At 39.6% G+C, this 17,388-nt stretch overlaps 1 protein-coding gene across 1 annotated transcript in view; it reads right to left on the reverse strand.

The window, feature by feature from the left end:
- Positions 1-17,388, reverse strand: part of PTPN13 (protein tyrosine phosphatase non-receptor type 13) — a gene marked incomplete at its 5' end in the record, with an annotated part of 87,992 nt that overhangs the window by 41,048 nt on the left and 29,556 nt on the right. The window contains 3 exons of the mRNA XM_082281290.1: positions 4,584-4,683; positions 6,344-6,439; positions 15,963-16,526. Coding sequence (XP_082137416.1) covers positions 4,584-4,683; positions 6,344-6,439; positions 15,963-16,526 — 760 coding nt within the window. The remainder of the gene's footprint in view (positions 1-4,583; positions 4,684-6,343; positions 6,440-15,962; positions 16,527-17,388) is intronic.

Consider the following 17,388-nt stretch of genomic DNA (forward strand, 5'->3'; position numbering starts at 1 on the left):
TGCTTCTTTCTACAATAGACTGAATAATGTGCACCTAAAATGACAAAGAAATGAGAAAAGGCCTCAGACTTGTCAACACATGTGCATGTGCTTAGCTTTTCACCATGAGGAAACTTGTTAGGATTGACATATATGGGAATATTGACAAAGCCCTAAGTTAAATACACCCACAAGTACCCTTCAGATCAAGGTCTAAGGATGGGCTCTGAAATAAAACAAAACCAAACACTTTCTGAACATAAATATCTATGAATTATCAAAGACATATGAAAAAGACATGTTGCAACTGGCTCTATTGAAAAACTTGCTGCTGTGAAAACACCAAGTGCAAAAAAATATCTTGCCTTTTAAAAAACATACAGCACAGAAGCAATGAGAAGTTCTTTATCATTTGGCTTGTTTTATCATCTCTGTTGATGCATATTAATTTCTCTGAAAACTGGAGTGGGTGTGGGATGTCCGTGGAGGAAGCTCAAAAACCTAAGGGTTTAAAAAATTTCCGAACTTAGTACATAAGCACTATCACCAAGCATAAATCTGCATGTTTCAGCATCCTGGGTCAGTAAAATTAACTCTGGCATGGTCAGACTGCCAGTTTTTTATGGGGAGCAACATGATTCAGTCTTTAGGTTCCAAGACAAGGAATGCATCTCTCCTACAGAAAAGGAAATACTGTTGACCTATCCAGGAGAGCTCATTCGTGAAGTTCTGAATATGCAAGTGTTGTTATAAAAACAAAAAAAAATTAAAAAATAAAATCTAAATTACATTCCTAACAGATAGCATCACGGAAGTGTGTTTTGTGTGGTGCTTCATCAGACAAGTACTTGGCTGCTACTCTGTATTTGCATCAGTGTCTGACTGCAAACCAGAATCTCACAACTGCTTATTAACCTGCAGATGGTAGGGGAGCAGGAACCTGGAAAGCTGACGCTTCTGAAAAAAGGGAAGTGAATTCTCTCTTCACCTGGGGTACTTACCAAGAAATTGGCAGGTATTGGATCAGAGAAGGAAGTTGGAAGAAGGGAAGCAGGTAGGCATTCTCTAATGATAAGTGCAGTGGGAAGGTCAGGAGTAGACTGAGAAAGATGGATGCCTTTTGGTAAAGTAGGAAGGATATGAAAATGAAATCTACTGGAAGGAAAAGACAACAGAAGGAAGAGATCCATGTCAGCTGCTGCTCCTAGAGAGAAAAAGGAAGAAATAGTAAAGGAAGAAAAAGAAAACAGAAGAAAAAAAGGAAAAAAATAAGGAATACAAGAAGCAGAGAGGAAACAAGACACAAGCCATTGCCACAAGGAATGCATTCCAAGAAGCTTAAAGGATAACAACAGTCACAGACCACAAGAAGGGTAATACTGAATGTCTATGGCTTCTGCTAATTTAAGATCAGGTCAGCCCACCCAAACAGCACAAGCTGCACCTTCTGATAACTCAGACCAGCTTTGTTGCTTCTTTTAAAAGAAACCTCCCTCAAATCCAGATTCTCCTAGTAGATTTACAACTCAGTTTTATAAGGATAATTCACGGATAATTAAACAGACTGGCTCTAAAAATATGTTACAGAAGCAGTAAAATGTATATGTATTGAAGTACAGGTGGTATCTCTTGAACACAAAAGAGACACTGAAACATGCTCCCAAGTGCTGATGGAATTTAAGTAATGGATTAAGTTGCATATACTTCCCCAAATCCTGGAATCAATCAAATGGCCAGCCAAAGCATGTAAACTCTGAGATCCTGCTCCTTGGAACTACTTGTTATCACTTGTTTTACTTTGAGACCTGAGGTTTCTGAAGCTATAAAAGCCATGGTTTGTTGGTACACGGATGTTTTACAGCAACATGCAATGTCCTGGATGAAAATATTAAGTTACTTTCTTAGAAATCCCCCACTTAACTGACTACCATCTGGGATGGAATTCCTTTTACACTTGCTAGCATTGGAATGTTTTAGGAGCTGCTATAGTAAGACAGAGAGAGCACGCTGTTTTCTATTCAGCTCATATTACTAATAGAGGTATAATCAAAGTATGACTACAGGACTGAGTTCTGCTTGTGGCTGCTGTTCTGTTTCTCAGAAGCTCTGCAAAAAAAGCTAGTGAAACTATGTGGCAGCCTTATTTTTTCATCTTGGATATATGTACTGCCTGGTAGTTAGATTAATAAAAAAAGCCAAACTTGTTTACCTTAGGAAAATGGCTGAGCAATTATGAAAAACAGTAAATAATTATATCTGTGGTACCCTACCACGACATTTTTGTGCAAGTACAGAGTGGTATCTTTTAGCAAAACCACAGAGAGGGGGTCAAGGATACAGGAGATTAAAAGAAGTACCAAGCCTTAAGATAAGACTGTATACTTGCATACATGTGAAATTCATTCCATTGCTAAGCACAACAGGTAAGTCTGTGCTGTGCTTGCAAAACATATTTTCCTTCTAGATTTCACACATATACAAATTATGTCCATTAAAGGTACCAGTCTTAACAGAGTAATATAAAATAATGTGAAACAAACCATGAGAAACTATGTACTGCTTTACCTCAGCATTTTCACTTGCATAATAGGCCCGATTCATTTACAACAATGACTCATTTACAATGCGACTCATTTACATACCACATACTACTTTCTGTTTCTGAAATACTTTGTAAATAGAAACAAAAGTTCTCTATCAGCATCTGCAAATTGCTGCCGGTTTATTTGGAAGCACAGCAACAGCGCTGAATGGGCAATTTCCTGGGTTCAAGGCAAAGCAGAATGAAGGTTGACTTAGCAGTTTTCAACACAATGAAAAAAAAAAAGGCAAATAAGTTAAGAAAGCTATATATTGATTCTGTACAAACATTGGCAATAATCTGCTTTGCCATTTTAGTGTGCTGCTAAAACAGCATGAAACGCAAAGTAAAAATTTACAGTTCTTGAACAGGGTTACATGGATTATAAACCAGTAACCCTCCCCTTTAGAAGTCTGCTATAAACACACATATTAGCCAAAATCCTCTTCCTATGTGAAGATGGGCTGGATTCCCATGACTGCTTGGACACCACTAACACATGCAGCATTACACAGGAATATGATATCTATCATATTCCTGACAAAAAAAGCCCCATGTGGACTCAGTCGAGCTGCACCTAACTACTTCCTCCCTGCAAGAAATGCCAATGTATAGGTTTCTAGATGACTCTGCATTTCTCAGGCAAAGTGCAGGTAGTAAGGAAACCAATTCATCAAACCAGGTAACCAAAAGCTGTACGACTTCCAAGGATCTCTTCTCTTGCTCACCTGCACTGAGATACAGTTCATTTGAGACCCTGCTTTACCCAGATCCATTTTCGGCACACAATATAGTGCAAGGAGAAGACACTCACTTATTTTCACCTCCATGTTCAAAGAATGGCTCTAAGCCCCATTAACTGCATATCACCCTTTGCATTAAGTGAATGTGGAGGACACATTCACCAGCAGTGTCACATCACCCAGCACAGTCCCAATCTCCACACACCTCCAAGTTTCTTTAATATGACAGAGGAGGATTGCCCTCCAACTTACGCTGAAAATATATAAATATCCTAGAATATCGAGCACAGCAGCAATATTTCTCCTGCTCTATGGCATACAAAGCAAAAAGATGCCAAGAGAAGGCTTTGTTGTTATGAAGTGGTGAGGGAATAGGGGAGAAAGAGATCTGCCTTTGTTTTTCCGCCTTGTTACAAAAATTATTTGCATTTTGATAAAATATCCCAAGGTGATTAGGTATCTGGCAGAGACCAGAAGAAAATTTTAAATCTAAAAGGTCAATGCCAATAAAATTTTTCAAAATTTTAGAGTGGAACCGTTCTCAAAATGTAACAGGTATGGCAAGATACACTTCTGCCATAGAAAGATGCTGTATTAAAGTGATGTTCAAAGAAGAACCACTTTTTAAAGCTATATTGATGAATGGCATTTGAATAAATAGAACTCGAACAGGTACAATACTAGAATACACTGCACAGCAAAGTAATTTTCAAAAAGCATAAACTGTTACTGAATTGGCCTGCTTAATAAGTGATGAGGTATTAAAAAAAAATTAATCCAAACACAAAAACATGAACTAAGAGTTTGCCAAAATAACCAAACCAAATATATGGCTTTTGACTTATTTCAAGGAAATAAGCATGCTTCCATTTCCTTATTAAAAGAAAAAAACCCACAAATAAATCTGTATTAATATCAGCAATTTGAAATATTTATTTTAGAAAAGTACAATTAAAAAATAATTAAATACTTCCAAGCAGAACATAGCCCTTGACCTTCTGACAGTTACGACAACTTGATTGAGTTCAACCCAGTCTCCATTAAACATGGGAATTGAATTTGGACTCCCAACTTACCTCTGCATCACAGTGTATCATGAGACTGTTGATTCAGAATGCAATAATATAAGATAACTATAATTTTCATTCAAGTATTACTTGCCTTTTTTTAAACCTTAATCAGAGGCTGGGATGGGAGTGAAAATCTTCACCTGCAGATTTAGAATACATTCTTTGATGAAGAAAAAGCACTCCAAGACATATTGGTTTCAAAGGGTTTACCTTGTTCTCTGAGAATTAGCTTGACTTGATGTGGAGATATCATCAGCACCTGATAACACACCACCGGCATCATCTCTCTTGAAACCTTCATTTCTTCTCACTAGCAAACCAAAAGACAAATTAATACCTGACTGGGCAACAAAGCCCACAGAGTAATCCCATCTAAAACTCGAGGATTTATCAGTCATATCAGATTACTCAGAAGGAATCGAATTCATGTGTTCTGCACAATGGCATTACAGTATCAAACAAATTAATGTTATGAAGCTGATTTCAGTTTTCAGAGCTATCTCAAAGGTTTACCCCAACAAAAATAGCTGGTAGTCCTTTGAAGAAGAATACTAAGGAAGACCTAAAAGAAATCACAATAAAAACCCACACAATTGCACAGACACCTTCCCAAGGTAACACATTTCTTGTCAGCCATGAGTTGAGACAAACACATGGCAGAGACATCATACAAAACCACTCCAGACCAGAAAGAGAGCACATAGTTAAGTATGCAGTACACAAGAAAGGAGTTAAGAAAGCAGTATCTGAAGTTCTAATCATTATCCCTGGAATCTGACTCCTCATTATAATTTATAATTGTTTTTTTTCCTTTTGGCAATATATTAACCTGTGATTCTCTTTGTAAAATTACAGCTTTTGCTGGGAGATCTTCCTGTAGTAGCACCTGAGATGCTACACTTCACGCTTGATTTTGCAAACCATTACACTTCCCCCTCTTCCTGTACCCTCAGCAAAGAGAGCTGACAGTAGAGCTCTTGCAGAACACATTACAGCCACACTGATTTAGAAACAGTTCTTTCTGACAGTCATTTCATTGAGCCCAGATATACTACTGCTAGAAGGCAGAAGGCAGCTCTATCTTGCCTGTACAAACTTAAGAGTTGTTGACTTTGGACTGGAACACTTAAACAGTCTGTTCCAAATCGCAAGCAAGCAAAGAGAAATTACAGGAGCCTCAATACTTGTTACTGCTCCTCAGGCTTCTGGATCAGTAAGCACAAGGACAGACAATGACAAAGAAGGTTGAGAGAGCAGCAAGTACATGGAGGCTGGGCCGGAATACTGTGCATGCAGAATACACATGGTGCAGGTATACTCCAGCTTCCTAACTATTATTTTCTTCCCTAATTTTCACCAAACAATTTGTCTCAATTTTTTACAATGATTCGGCAGAGATGATTCTTCCTGCCATACATCAGCAAACAATCCTTTGTACCATCTCCTGCTTTTCCAAGCCGTTGATTTAATAGAAATTACTTAAATTTATCATACAAACAGCTGGTACTATGCAGTACTTCTGCATTACACTGAAATCCCTGGCATATAAATTATAAGCCACTTAACCCTCATAGCAAAACCCATTGACACAATTATACCATGGAGGTCCCATATAAAGCTTTTGTAATACACTGTTACTGTGCACTAACAACAACTCCATCATTTTTTTGCAGCATGTTATTTAAAAAAACCCCACTTCTAGTAAAAAGTTAACTATTTCCAGCTTTTCCTACCAAGTTCCCTCCCAGAGTGCTAAATGTCAAAGTCTTTTCTGAACATACTGCCAACTATGCTGATCTGTAGACGATGTTGTCATTTCATCATCTTACAACCTTGTATCAGGGCAATTATGAAGACTCCCACTGAAGACTTTTGGGATCTGGTTTTTATCTTGAACTTTTTTCTTTAGGTTTTTTGTTTCTGTGGGTTTTTGTTAGTTTGGTTGGTTGGTTTTAAAACATAGGTCTTACCTTGCCTGAAATCTGGTTCTGAAGAAATAACAGATGGACTTTCACTCGAAGTACTATAAACGTCACTGTGATAAGACTTGTACCTTCTCAACGGCTCTGAAAGTTAAAACCAAGGTATCAGAAGAGGAAAGCAACAGTCACAATGTAAAAATCAAAACCAAACAGTTGAAATTTTTTGAAATATTTTCAAACCATTCTAAAATGCCTGTCTGTGGCTATGGAGTCTAAAAGCAAACACCCAGGGGATGCTGTGCAGTCCCATTCTGTTCCCATGGCCTGAGTGTTCTGTGGTCAGCCTGGACCCTCTTGGCTCTCCCAACACAGCCACCTCCTCTGAACTTCTCTCAACATCAATTCCAAGTTAAAACTAGTATTTAAAAAACCCCAATGAGACACAAGACAAGAACAGATCCCTCCTGCAAACAAAACAGGTGCAAACATTTGGTGTGCACCTCTTGCATGTAAAAAGCAATCACCAGAACGCGGTTCCTGGTCCCTTTACAACACAAAAAGAAAAATATCCACAGAGACGAAGCAAGCACTGGAAAATTATAATTCAGCTCATCTCTGACATCCACAAAATATGATTAACGATCAATTAGTAAGCCCCTAGAGGATATTTAATTAACCAGAACAGTTAAATTGATGTGATGAGAAGTCAATGCAGCAGTCTCAGTTCCGACTCTCAGGGGATTATGTAAATAACATACTGGAGCAAAAGACTCCACAGAAGCGGGTATGTACTTGACATTTGCAACCATCTCCCAGAACTTTCCTAAGCACAAGCCAACAACCACCCACAGAATGTGCACAGAAGCAGAACACACACAAAAAAAGTCTCTACATCTTGGGAATACCAATGCTTCACTGTCAAAGTGAGAGAAAAAATCTCAGGTGTCCTTATTTGCAGAAGGCTGTTTCTGGTCTGACTATAGTTAATGTTTTTGAAAACAAAAGCAGCGATACGGAAAAAACACATGCAATTGCTGCAAAAACAAGTGCCAGCCACAAGAGCAAGGAATAGGCAATGCAAGAATACAAAATGGGGAACACATGAGCAGATATGTCCAGAGGCTGCAAAAAGGAGTTCCAACTTCCTGAAAACACAATGGCTAGTGAAAAACTCTGAGGGAACATTAAACCTGCTGCACAACTTCTATTAGGTCAGAGGACAGGTTAGTCAACAACACTTCTCATTTAGACTTCCTACAGAAGTAGGAAAAATTCCAAATAGGAAAAAAGCACAAAAAGAGGTAAGATAATGCAGTAGTCCATGAACTAAAGACTAGTTCATGTTCACTTTGGACTATCTGTTCCCAAAACCTTCCTCTTTAAAAGCCAGTATTTTTCCCATTTCTACCCAGCTCACTTGGGCAGTGCAGGGAACTTTTAAAAAAACTGGGAAAGGTAAGCAAAGCTGCAAATCAACTCATGAAACCACCAGGGCTCACCAGCCCATCCCAGCTGCACAGTTTAGCAGGATAAAACCCAATTAATCCAAAGAACATTTCACATTACTCTCAGAAAGGAGCAGTGTGGACCTACAGCAAGATGAAAAGAATCCACTGGGGCTGTGTGGGAGCAGTGAGGTTGTTTCAATCTTTCACAATTGCTACTTTCAACGTTGTGGATTTTACAACAAACGAATCTGCCCCCAGTCTAGCAATTACTTGCCTACCATGGGAAATAAAAACCAAATTCAGTGGGTAGCTTTTGGAGATGTCTTTTTAAAATGCTCCCAGCTCTTAAGTGAGGCATCAATCCAAACATGACACTGGAGCTACAGTACTGAAATGTTTAACTAAAACCAGACCTCTTGTTTCCCAGTAGTTTTATTAGCTGTAGGTTTTTCAAGTCTGCTGAACTGACTTTGAAGCAAGATGATGGAGAGGGAACAATAAAATATGACATGAGATTTTAAACAGACTTATTTTTTTCCACTTAGTCAGCAGCCTGGGCTTCTCAATTTGCACACAAATTATGGCTCCATTCTGGTTCTTTGAGACATTAAATTTTGAAAAAAACCCCAAACGTGGTAAAACAGAAATATGCAGTTGAACCACAAGACAAGTGTTTGTAGGTGGTGGCATGATACGGGACTCTGCAGGGTGTTTGACTTCTCCTGACTCTCCTCTTAGCAGGAGCTGGTGCCATCCTGTAGGCCAAGAAGTCCATGAGCCCAGAAACAAAAAGCAAGATTTCCACACACTTTATCTCAGTGTTGTCACCGGCCCCCACACAAGGCCCAACAAGGCTCAAACCTATGCACAAGTAGAGCTGGAGACAGGACCACACTCCTGTCTTGCCACATCCTTCTCCCTAATCAAGACTGTACGACTTTAACCCAAGAACACAAGCAAAGGTATTCCTCTCATCTGCTGGAGGCCCTTTCCACGCAGGGCTGCACTGATGACTACCAGGCTAAGTTTAAAGGCACTTAAGAAGCTACATCCTGAAATTCCACGTAAATCCTCTAGATTTATATTCATTTTACTCAGTTTAGAGAAAATATATACAGATGTGGAACTGATTGCTGCTGGAGCACCCTCTCTTTGGCAACTGCCTTCCAGTTCTCTGCTGGTCTACATAAATGTCTGTGTACATCCCTTACACATCTCCCCAGCACTGCACCCTGTCTTAACCAAGTGCCTTCTTTTCTGGGGCACAGATGGAATAAGCACTGCAGACCTGCAAATAGTTAAAATGTAAATATTGAGACTATTCTATCTATAAAGCTCCCATAGTCATCCAAATAATTTAGGCTCTCTCCTCTCCTCCAGCAAGTTCTCCTCAATTCTAACATATCATATTAGGATTTAACTTCAAAGAAGGCACTTGGATCGTGTCCAAGCTAAGCTTCTAATTAAGAACTGGCTTCCAAAGGTCACAAAGTCCCAGTTCTGGGATCAAATTAAAGTTTAGTTTTTCACACAGAAGTTTCAAAAATAAGGACAAACTTCTAGTCTGGCTGGCTGGGAAGGAGCTGAAAAATGCAACAAAAGCTAAAGACAACAATAAAACAACTTATCTCCCATATTTACATTCTTCCCTGGGAATTCTGAACAGCCTTGGTTTCTTGAGGTTTTTTCTGTTCATTTTTAAAAAAATGTTTGGTGACCGAAGACTTCAGAATTGATTTAACTTCTATAAAACACCAAACACATTGTAGCAAAAATAATTGTATCAGTTACTCTCCTTAACATCTCAGGGTTTTAGATTCCAGTTTCTTCCCAGAACACTTTGAACTACTTCATTCCTTAATAGAAAAATCAACCTGAGTTTAAGCACGTTTTAAGAGTTTGTAACTAAAATGGATACATAAAACTTGTACTAATAAGCTAAGCTAACATATGGTAGCTCCATGATGCAAAGGTAGATGATGCATTACAAGTTGAAGAGTCTGTCTCTGTGCTGCAGCAGTGCTTGTTCAAACTCCCTATCAAAGCCAGCAGAGCACAACCTTCCAGGCACCTCACGCAGCATAAAATAACAAAACACGCTATTTACGCAAGGCGAGACGCGCAAGCCCAGACAAGTCTCTTACAGAGAGCCTCATCTCAGCCAACTTCAACAGAAATCTGAGAACCACATTCAGCTTGGAATTTCGTTATTCTGAACACGAGTCACATCAGATACACAGGTTTTCAAATACACATCATTACAGATTGATTTCTGGCTGCACAGAGAAGGCAGCAGAACTAAACCAACAGTTTCATGACAGGGAGAGAGCTCTTGTTGGCCCTTTGAAGTTTGCTGGTGGGTGTCTATTACAGGAGAGTGGTACTATAATACCACTTAAAACACATTAACTGTCCTTCAGTAGAGGCTCACTCTTTCTCATGAGTTTAATCTATAGGTTAGACTCATACTTACTCTTCCTTTTCTTTTCCTCTTTTCATCTAAGAAAATTTGAATTATCTTCAGCCAAGCAGCATAGGTTTAACAGGAGGGACATAGAGATCTAGTTCAAATTCCTGGTAAGGATTCACATCCAACAACTGACAAAGGAAACCAACCCATTCAGTCTTCCAGAGGAGCAGGCTCATTTTAACTTGCAAGATTTCCACCACTCATATTCTACATGAAAAAGCTGTATTTCACATGCAGCCCAAGTCACCAGCCATCCAGGCAACCCCCTAGGGAGCCCAATATGATGCAGAGGGCCTGGCAGGATCTAATCTACAGAGAAAAATGCAGCCTTGTAAAACTGCAGAGAACACATATCTCTAGTGCTAGGCTGGAAAGGACAACAGACAGATTAACAATAACAATGCCAGGGTCTTGTAAGAACTCAAGAGCCCTCTATTTAGAGAGAGACCTTTCTTTTCTGGATCTGGATCATGCCATGTGGGATACGGTATGTAAACTAAGACAGGTCCAGACTGAGTTTGTCCAATAAAGCTGTTTGCCTGTTTTAATTTAAATACTTTATCCAACTGAGAATGTAATGTATTGACTAAAAATTGATAATCTCAGACTGTGTGAGCTGCTGAAAGCGTGATGGATGAGATAAAGCAGATGTCACTCTGCTGTGCAATTATGCAATTGTAAGAGCTGGTTTACTACCTAATGTTAAGCTGTGTAATTCAGCACAAAGTAATAGCTGCTGGTGCCATAGTACTTGTACTTTACAGATATCCCACAAATATCTTTCTTTTTCCTTGAAAAGCCAACTTCTGTAGTCTCAGTAAAATCAACAGCTGGAGTTTTCTAACCGAAATAGTATCGGTCCATAATCCTACCTCTCAGATTCACTAAAATTATTTGAGAATATTGTTCTACTGGACAGACCAACCACTCGAGAATCTATTTTGCCAGCAGGGAATTTAAATCACACTGCATCACAAGGAGATTTGCAAACTGCCCCTTCCTTTGCTTTCACATGCAAACAGATGTGCCATTGTGCATGACTGCCAACCACCTACAGTGAACTCAGAAACCCAGAACACACAATTCAAGAGAAAAAGGAAGTATGAGCACTTCAATGAATTCACAGAGCTAGGTTTGTAAAGCAACTATTCCTTTCCCCCCCCCTCCCCCCCCCGCAAATACAATCCCCCATTTAACCCACTTCTACAGAAGGTCCCAAAATCAAATCTCTGGGGCTTAATCTGCTGGGATAAATTTGCTACCAACAGCTGCCTGATTACCTGCAGAAATTTTCCCTTATTCAAAAATGCAACTTCAAACTAAGAGAGGGTTTAAAACGCAGACATTTACAGTATCCCTAACTGCAACATTTAACTGCAACCTTCAACTGCAACCTTCCTAGCCATCATAACATGGAAATTTTATAAATGGGGTCCAAATGAGTCTTCAAGTTAGTTAATGAGAACAGTTTCATGAGATAAACACATGGAAGAAGACTTAGGGGGAAGAGATCCTTCTCTAGAAATACAGAATATTACTGCCTCTTCCTGCTGACTCTGTGAAGCAAGAGCAATAAGAGGACCAAAAAAAAATCTGAAGATTTCATAATCTGGGTTTTCTGTTGGGAAAAAAAGGTAAAAAGAGAGAGGAATAAACACAACTTGTGGCTCTGGAATTCACATGGTTCCCAACTGCAAAAACATTTAACAAAGGCTTGAGAATATTCCCAAACCACCCCCATTTCCCCACCCCTGGATTCAGCATTCCAGAGCTTCAGCAAGATCAACTTTTTCGGTATCCTCCCATCTTTTTTTGTCCTGTCTGCTATTTCAACCCACAGCCAGCTATATTACTACTCTCCTAACTGGTTTTGTCCTCCTCCTGTATTCCACAAGGACATGGGAAAACTTTATGCTCCCTCATGCATCTCACTTACAACATCCTCATAAACAACACTGCATTTAAAAACATTATAACAAAGGATACTCATTCACTCAAGTAACACATAAACCCTTTCACTTTGAACTATGCATGCACTCAAAACATGGGGTGGGGGGAGGAGCTGCCGAAGCAAAGGGAGAGGTTCAGACAAGGCTTCCATTACCATCTCACAACTTTGTGCCTTATTACTGAGCCATTTGAAGGCAGGCCTAGGATAGGAAAATTTGAGTGTGTGTACACTTCACAAGTGTCAGGAGATACCATCAGTTTGGTGGGTGAGAAGGCAAAGAAAACAGGAGCAAGGGGAACAGACGACACTTTCATGCTCTTGAGCTGCAGCGCAAGCTTGCAAAATGTAAAAGAATATTATTTTCTTTCTGAAAGAAATGGGACACTATCAGTAGGTGCCAGGCAACAATTTCCAAGTTTCAAAATAACAACAAAAACAAAACCTGCTCTCCTGGTACAGGTAAGATGTTTGCGTTAACACCTAACAACTTCATAACTGATCAATTCTGAAGTCACAAAACCCCCATCACAAATCAAGAATGAACAAAAGGGCGAAGATGCAGAACTTACTCTCTCGGTACAATTAACACATATTTTTGGACTCTCCTCTTAGTGATCAGAATTGGCTACACCTTAAGTAAAATAGCAGACTCTTGGCCTTGCCCCCATCTGGCTAAATGGCACCTAATCATAAACAATCATCTGCAGTATAGAAGACCCTGAAACTGTACAGCAGATTAACATAAGCCAGAAAGTTCAAGAGCAAGGCAGTCGCAAGGACACTTTAGCCTTGTGAGGCTAAATCTGAGATGTTCCGACAGTAGATTATAGTGCACTTTAGATGGTCTGCAGCTCACTACAAACTACTACAGCACAGCTGTAATTAAAGCTCTGTCATTCTTTCCACTATAAACTCTGCTTTTCATGAGTTTATAATTTAGATTGTAAAAATCTGTTCTGAGTGAAAGCTTGGCAAACTAGAGCCTGTGCATAAGAACATTTTCTTTTTCCAAGGCAGTCAGCTCCTTAAGGTTTTATGAATAACAGAAAAGTTTTCCAGCTTAACCCAAAGTAAGTTAAAGAAAAATAAGCCACATGTCACTTAAATTCCTTTGTAGTTTGAGGAGGGAAGTTTTATCTTGCCAAGTTCAATTCACAGAGAGTCCAATGTCACTTCACAATTCAAAAATGAAAAAACAATATATACAGCCAAAAGCAGAGGCTTAATACAATTTACACAGGCTTAGCTGTAACCTAGATCTGGGCTCAACTGAACTGAAAATATCCCCAGACCTACCGAAGAGAAAGCAGACTGTGTCCCTCTGCTACACCCAACCATAACCCTGTTTCCTGTGACTCCCCCTCCAAATGGAACTGAACCCTTATTCCAAACTGCTGAACTTTTGAAGTAAGTTATTCTCCTTCTCTAATTTTTGCTCATACCTCTCAGCTATGCTGGTCAGAAGGGCAATTCCACACACACTTGACACTTGATAGTGTTGGACGTAGAAATATCTGTCTACCCACTAAGAACTTCAAAATTACATACAACAGTAACGCACAAAAAACTCAAGACTGTATTTTTCATTTCTTCAACAGATGAAACTGGCACTAGACTTTTTATGAAAGATCCCAATGGACATGTCTGGTGTAAAAAATGTAAGATGAGGAACAGTACAATATATGGAACAAAAAAAGGAAAAGGGAAAGAGGTCTTCATAGGCTAGCAGACTTTATGTATTCAGACTTGTGAACCTGCTCACTAAAGCAGAGTAGATACTTCCAGTCAGGCTTCTCAAGCCCTATAAGACATAACAGCAACTAACTCCTATGTGAAAAAGCATTCATCATCCATCTTGCTAAAAAACTTCTTTAAACTGGCTCTCATTAAAAATTCACATTCACAACCAGGTTCTGGTCTAAAAGATTTTCTTTAAGTAGTTAACTGACCAAAGAAATCGAACAATGGAATGCCTAAAATATAACAGTAAAGCACACTCCCAACTTCAAGAGCTAAACACACCTTCCTTGAAAATAGAGAACTCTGAAACCCAGCTACCTGTTGAGAAAATGTCTTTACTTTTTTCCTAGCAAGTAATGACTGAGTTCAGAAGGATGGGCAGTGAGTCACTGGCTATTGCCTCAATCTTCCCTGTACTTGTTTGTCACTCAGCCTCTGAGACTATTATAAAGTCCAGCTCCCAGTTTACTTTGACTGCACTTTCACCCATTCCCCTTATGAATAGAGTAGTTTCACACATCTGACCTATCTCAGTTTGCAAGGCATGGGCATGTTTTGTTTTCTGCCACCTCCCAATCTGCTCGAATTAGAATGATAAACCCATTGCTCATCAATGGGTTTGGTCATGCTTTTGGTTTTGCTCTTGTGCAACACAAACCTGCACAAAGCTGCGCTCCTGAACAACAAGGCTATTGAGCTTTCCCAATGCTGGGAGTGGCCTCCTCTTAAACTTTGTCAGCTGCCTATCTCCAGCGATCCAAGTTGACTCACGTACTTGAGATGGACCCTGTCGATTTCAGACTCTTAAACCAAAACCCAACCAAGCTTCCCTGTACCTCATCAGACATCCTGGTAGATAACAACAGATAGTAAACTTCTATAAACAATGGTATCTCCACAGTGCTGTTTTCATCTATGTTCATTTCTTCACATGATAAAGTAACCCTCATCAGAAGATGATAATTTGTCAGCACAAGAGAACTCCAGCTGTACAGAAATGACAGCAGCTTTTTTAACTGCCTATGCCATTTCAGTAACACTCCTCCTTTCTGGAACAAAAGGCTCACATGCACAGGAAAGGACTGGCTTCCCGTGCTAATTGCAATACAAGCATCTCCCAGGATGGCCACAAAGGGCATGGGCAGGCATTTTCAGAAATTCAACCTTGACAAAAGGCTTTATCATCTCTCCCTAATCTGGAGGTGTTCACACCTCTGGCAGAAGAAGGAGGCCAAGGTAGGGTGTGTTTTCACAGTTACTTTTGTCACACAACAGGCAGGCTAACTCATGAGTCTTTGAGTGCACCTGAGTAAATGCCTGAGCTAGCTCTGTACATACAGCTCTTGTACAGTGTACATTAGGTAATCAAGTTATGCTTTCTGGCCCAGCACATGCAAGATCCAGCTCTGCTCAGTTTCTATCCAACTGTCTCAAACTTAAAGCCCCTGAAAATCACATCACAAAACCAAACCAAGCAAAACATGCAGTTCCACTTACAGGGTTCTTCATCAAGATCATATTACAACTTTCCGCACAACAACTACAAAGACTTGTTTTCCCCCATGCATTTTTGTAATGAACTGATGGAACTTGCGTGAAGTATTCCCACTGAAGTAAAGATCTGAACATGAGGCCAAAAAAAAATTTCATGTTTAACGGCTTTAGTCCAGAGCTAAACAGCACTAAAACAGAGACCTGGAGATGAAATTCTGCCTTTCCTCAGGCATAAATCCATCTCTAATAGCTGGAGATGAGAATCTTCCTTTGAGGAAAATTACTTGACAATTGGCTGTTACCAGTCTTTTTTTTTTTCTAATTGCAATTGATGAGCTTGATATTGGTTGACTTAGAGAGATCAACTGTACTAAGTAAACAATCTGGACAAGCACATTTATCTTCACTGGCAACAGATGCTCTAATGACTTCACTTTATGTAAAAAAGATGAAGCAAAGATCTTGGCCGTTTCAAGAGCTGCTACAAGAGAACTCAAAATTATCACAACAAGAAATCCTTGTTTGACGACTGGAATACTCAGAAAATCAAAAAGCTTCACTAACCTTCTACATTCATAGCTTCCCTCAGAAGCTGCAACTTCTTCTGTCTCTCTCTTATCCTGTCAAAGGCACTTGATATTGCTGCAGAAGCTGATGTCTCAGGCATGTGGCGCGTTTGGTCCAGTTTCTGTGGTCCGAAGACATCCAGTGCTATGCTCCCATCAGAGTATCTCGCTTCCTTGTTTCTGGCAGTAGTAGAAGTCCGTACTGTAAACGTTTCACACTGATGGCTGTGCCTGTGAGAGCCTCCAGCACGGTCCCTCTCAGCTGCCTTGTCAGTAGTGCAAAGCAAATCTGTGGAAGAAGCCCATATTTTCCGTTTGGGAGGAACATCTGTGTGAAGGTGACATTTTTTCTCAAGCTCACTGGTTTTACACCTATGAGGACAGAAAGCATCTTCCTGACCCGAACTGTAATCTGCAGAAATGCCCTGGAAAAACTCTTCCTCATCTTGTGTTCCTCTAATGGACAGAAATCCCATAGACTTGCTAAGTCCTTTGTTAAGGGTGGTCTGTTGGGAGAAGTGAGCTCTGTGTCCATCAGGTGCATCAACGGCCAGTGTTTTTCCTGGAATAAGGAGACATTTCATACATGTAATTTTCTACCTAATACACAGGAGTCCAACACAAATTAGTTAAAGTATATGATGAACACATGCTCGGGCATTGGTTTTACTAAGCAAAACACTGAGAAGGCTACTTAAAGGGCTCCCTCAGTCAACAAAGACAGAATTCCAACTGCTTCATGCATGACAACCATTTTCTTTCTTTTATTTCTAAAATACTCAAGAAAACAAAAATACCTACTGTAATTCAGTATTAATATTAAAAACCCCCAAACTATCACATAATTGCTGAAAGTTGTTTTCTCATTAGTTTCATTTTCAAAATAGCCCGGACTATCTACTACTTAATACTACTTAATAATCAATCTGAAATCAGCCATTCCTCTCACACCCAAATACACCGCCTACAGGTTTTAATAACAAGTCCAGGTTTGTTCAACAGATTTACTGATGCCCTGCAATAGAGTCAGCAGTAAGAAAAGAATGACTGTGTACTTCGGAATTATAAAAATCCTGGATCTTTCTCTAGTGACTAATTTTAGTGACTGCAGTCTCTCCAGATAAAGAATACTCTGAAACAAAACCAACAAAGCCTCCAGGGTTAAAATGATTCTACGAGTCTGCACCCTTCATGTTTCACCCATACATGGATCCACCAATACTTAGGAAGTATCTCGTCTCACTCTCCCTTCTCGTGAAATTACTTTCAGAATAGAAGAAACTGCCACAGGTAGAATAATATCAATGAAATATGTGGTCTCTGAAGAATATCATATCATGGTGACCAAGAAGCTTTGACCCAGGTGGAGTCAGAATGGCCTGTGATGACTTCCTCAGAGCTAGCTCCCTCTTTATGGTGATATT

The sequence above is a fragment of the Coloeus monedula genome, assembly GCF_965178545.1.
Source record: "Coloeus monedula genome assembly, chromosome: 5".
Lineage (NCBI taxonomy): Eukaryota > Metazoa > Chordata > Aves > Passeriformes > Corvidae > Coloeus > Coloeus monedula.